The 3,932-nt window shown below is 34.9% G+C and overlaps 1 protein-coding gene across 1 annotated transcript; it reads right to left on the reverse strand.

Moving 5' to 3' along the window:
* Window positions 1-526: 526 nt before the first annotated feature.
* On the reverse strand, window positions 527-3,932 carry LOC124635333 (islet cell autoantigen 1). The gene is made up of 4 exons (XM_047171211.1): window positions 3,246-3,932; window positions 2,873-3,112; window positions 1,910-2,179; window positions 527-1,776 (listed from the first exon to the last, which is right to left on the reverse strand). The coding sequence occupies exons 1-4, from the start codon at window positions 3,813-3,815 to the stop codon at window positions 1,558-1,560; spliced, it is 1,299 nt and encodes a 432-aa protein (XP_047027167.1). The 5' UTR covers window positions 3,816-3,932; the 3' UTR covers window positions 527-1,557.

The raw sequence follows: 3,932 nt of genomic DNA on the forward strand, positions 1-3,932 counted from the left end.
TCAGTTGTCAATAACCATCAATAACTGACAGTACGGCGCAGAAGTTGACACTTGTCGATGCTTTTTCTTCTTTTTTTGCAGAACATGACCAGAGAGAAATTCATTCGGGATTTTTCCCGAACGAATTTCTCTCTGAATGAATTTTCACTAAACATTTTATTGGTTTCTAAGAACTATATAATATACGGATTCCCATTTAGTTTTTCTAAACTAAGAGATACAGATAAGTGCTGATGGGGTGCTTGTTGCACCACTTTTTCTTTGTAACAAAAACATAAGAAGTGGTGCAGGGGATGAAATAAAAAGCCATTTGAGTGAGATAAACTTTCTTTGAGGGTCAAATAAAGGGAGTCAGTGGGAAGCCGGGCATAGATCGTTTTTTTCTTTATGCAGCTTGATCATAGTAAAGATGAAACGTATTTTATAAGAAATTACGTTTTTAGTACATTATTATAAAGAAGTACCCCCATTAATGATCACTGCAATTAAAATTAAAGCAATATACAGCTGAAATAAAACATCATAGTTACAGGTTACATTTAGGTTTAATTTATAGATCAAAATTGGAATGCACATAATACTATATAATAATAAAATATGAAAATAAAAACTACAACTAAAACAATATAGTTACGTAAAATACATAAAGCATTTTATTTTTGGTATAATTAACTTCGAAACATAAGATTCGTATGACTAGATACATTTTTTGTAAAAGAAAAATAAAAAATAGCATTTTTGTTTTTTTTAGAAACATTAGTTTGATTTATGGATTTAAGTATTAAGTTTATTTATTGTCGAAAATGCTTTTGCGTTGTTTCCAAACCAAATTAAAATGCAATCGTTTTATGTGGTTTGTTTAAATATGTACTGTATAGAGTACAGTTCAAAGTAGACCTTGACATGATTTAACACAATTTCTTGGAATGTACATTTTATGATTTGATAATTTTTCAACATAAATTTGAAACTCACACTTGCAAAGAATACTACTGCACCTTCAAATATAATAACAATTCAGTTAATAACACTAATCTTTGGTTATAAAATTAAGTACAATATTCTAGACTTTAGACTAGACCTATGATAACAATTTAAATAGGAAATCAATCACACAAAACGAATACAACTTATACACTATGATTAACTATGAAATAAGTAATATTCGATTATCTATAGGTAAATTGTCACATAAACAGATCATTGTGAATAAGATAGTCATGTATAGAGCACAGTATATAAAATGTACATAAAATACATGATTATAAATAGTGTAAGCTAATGAGCATGTCCGTATGTAATACATTCATTGTTGTAGTTATATCAATTACATTTTTGTTTAAATATTTTCAAAATTCTCCTACATTATATCAAAATAAAATTGCCTTCATGTCAATTTAATCACTTATCACTGTGTATAGATTTTCATGACAATTAAGTACTAACTTTATTTTTTAAGAGAGCTGGTGTTCAATCTATTTTAGTGTGTTACATATGTGTTCAGCTAATAGAATGTATTGTAATAGTCTAAGCTCATTTGACTATAATTGATTTACTTTAAGCCGCATGGCTGTGGTTAGAGTTTGATCCGGGTAGGTTATCGGGGTTAGCGAGGGGATCTAATTCAGCAAAAAGTTTGAACCATGCAGCTTTGTCCTCTTTTTTTGGGATGGTGGTACTTGGACTTGGCTTGGAGACATTCTGAGGAGATTTTGGTGCCTGATTGTTGTTGCTGCTGACAGGAGCCATTGGACCTTGCAGTAAGCTGGATGAATTCTGAAATTTATTTAAATTACCGTTATTTTATGTGGTCTTATGTTTTTGGATAGTATCCAAGACTATTCTAATCATCTTTAGGTTACATTACTACGATTTCAGAAGATGGTTATAATAAGTAAATTGTTATTACCTGTAACAACTGTGAAGGTAAAAATGTACCAAAACCTCCTTGTGGGTCACCGCAGTCCAACTGCAGGCCAGCTAATTCAGACAGTATGCCCGCATTACTGCTGTTCAACTCAGATTCCATATAGCTTGTGTCAATAAGGTTCAATGATGTGCTTGGCTTAGCTTCTTTCTCACTGGACGGTTGTTTCTCTTCTTCGTTGTCAGTTTTAGGTTTTGCGTTTTGGACTTTCGGTTTGCTACTGTTTTCTTGATTTTCGTCCTTGAATTCATCCTGGAGCAGAACAAATATGGAAGCTTTTATTATACCTCTGAATGTATTTATTTATTTATACAACAAGAACAACAACATCACTATCATTACAGGTTTCCCTAATTCAATAGTGTGGTGTAACAAAATTATAATATTTTCATTGGCAAACTACCATCATTGTGATTTTTGCGAACTCTCGCAGAGAGTAGGTAAAAATATCTATTCTGTCCGCTACCTCGTTGAGTACATGCAATGTACGTTTTAAACGCTAGGACGAACTTTCCCCAAAAAGTTCGTCCTAGCAGTGGGTACCACAAACAGACTCGGCCGCTGCCTTCGCGACACGTAATTGTCGAGCATGCACAACTTTAGTTTTTTTAGAAGCCCTGGATTTGATATCTTACCGTGCCATCATTTAAATATGTACGTGGCAAGAGCAATGTCCCTCCTAGTTTCCAATGTATTGTATCCAACCATGTCTATAACAAACAAGGTTGGATACATCAAAGGATAAAAAGGATATACACCATAAAGTTTCAGGTACAGAAACCTAGTACCTATATTTATTTTGGATACATTCCAGCATGAGACTGTACTTAGCTTCATGTGAATGATTTTGTTCATGAGACGGAGATAAACCATCATTGTCTGGCTGACCACTAAACAATTTTGTAACTAGTTGCTGCTGTTTTTAAGTGATAGAAAATACGTTACCTGGAAGAACAGCATCTGGTCTTTATCCTGCGGCACCACATCTTGCTTGGCATCTCCCTCACCCAAATTCTGGGACAATTCCTTCAGTATACAAAACTCGTACTGTGGTGCTGCATTCATAGTGTCCGCGGTAGCTACCAGTGTTTGAGCTACTTTAGTAGCAAAAGTTACAAAAGAACCTTGGTAGTTTGATAGAACATGGGAAAACATGTTGCACCTTGCTGCAGCTAAAAGGTCAATCTGCGAACAGAATGCATTATGGTCAGAATAGACTATTACTATTTTTTTTCATTAATGTTTTTTTTTTATATAAATCTAGACGAATTTAGTTATTAGTTATTTTTTTAACAAAATAAGGCAATGAAAATCATACTTTTTGCAGAACATCCAGTGTCAGTTTATCAAAGAGTTTTTTACTCTCGCGTACTTGTCGCTGCGCCTTTCGGAAGTTGTCAAGGCCGCGTCCTGTATCGGGGTCTAGCTGAGCGCTTGTCGATTTCATCCAGCTTAGGGCAGCGCGGTACTCGATTCGAGCCTTCTCCATAGCCGATACAGTCGCCCGCATATCACTCACGGCGCGACCTCGAAACGTCTCCACTTCATGATAAAGCCTCAAAAGCGGCCCCCGCACTGATAACCGCTGTTGTCCTGAATAGGATATTGCTTTGCCCGCAGATATCATGTGTTTACCGGATGCGTCCGCACTTTTCCCCGCATCGCGCAAGAATTTTCCTAAAGAATTCTCCTCTTGAGCCAAAATACATAATCTTTCCTGATATTGGTCCAAAACTCGCTGTAATTGTAAGCAGCTGTCTGATATTGATCGAAATAATTCCAATTTAGCATCAAGCTCGGCATCGGACGCAACAATACACTCATCTTCTTTGGTTCCTAGTTTTTTTAGCACAGTCTTTTTAGTTACCCAGTACTGATGTTGCATCATTTTACTGGAAAATTATAAGAATTTCCACTGTAGTCTAGCAATAAATTAAAAATTCTGAAACTGAATATTTCCACTGAGGGCCAAACTGTTTGACACTTTTGACATTTAAAATATCTT

Source organism: Helicoverpa zea, chromosome 12, assembly GCF_022581195.2.
Source record: "Helicoverpa zea isolate HzStark_Cry1AcR chromosome 12, ilHelZeax1.1, whole genome shotgun sequence".
NCBI lineage: Eukaryota > Metazoa > Arthropoda > Insecta > Lepidoptera > Noctuidae > Helicoverpa > Helicoverpa zea.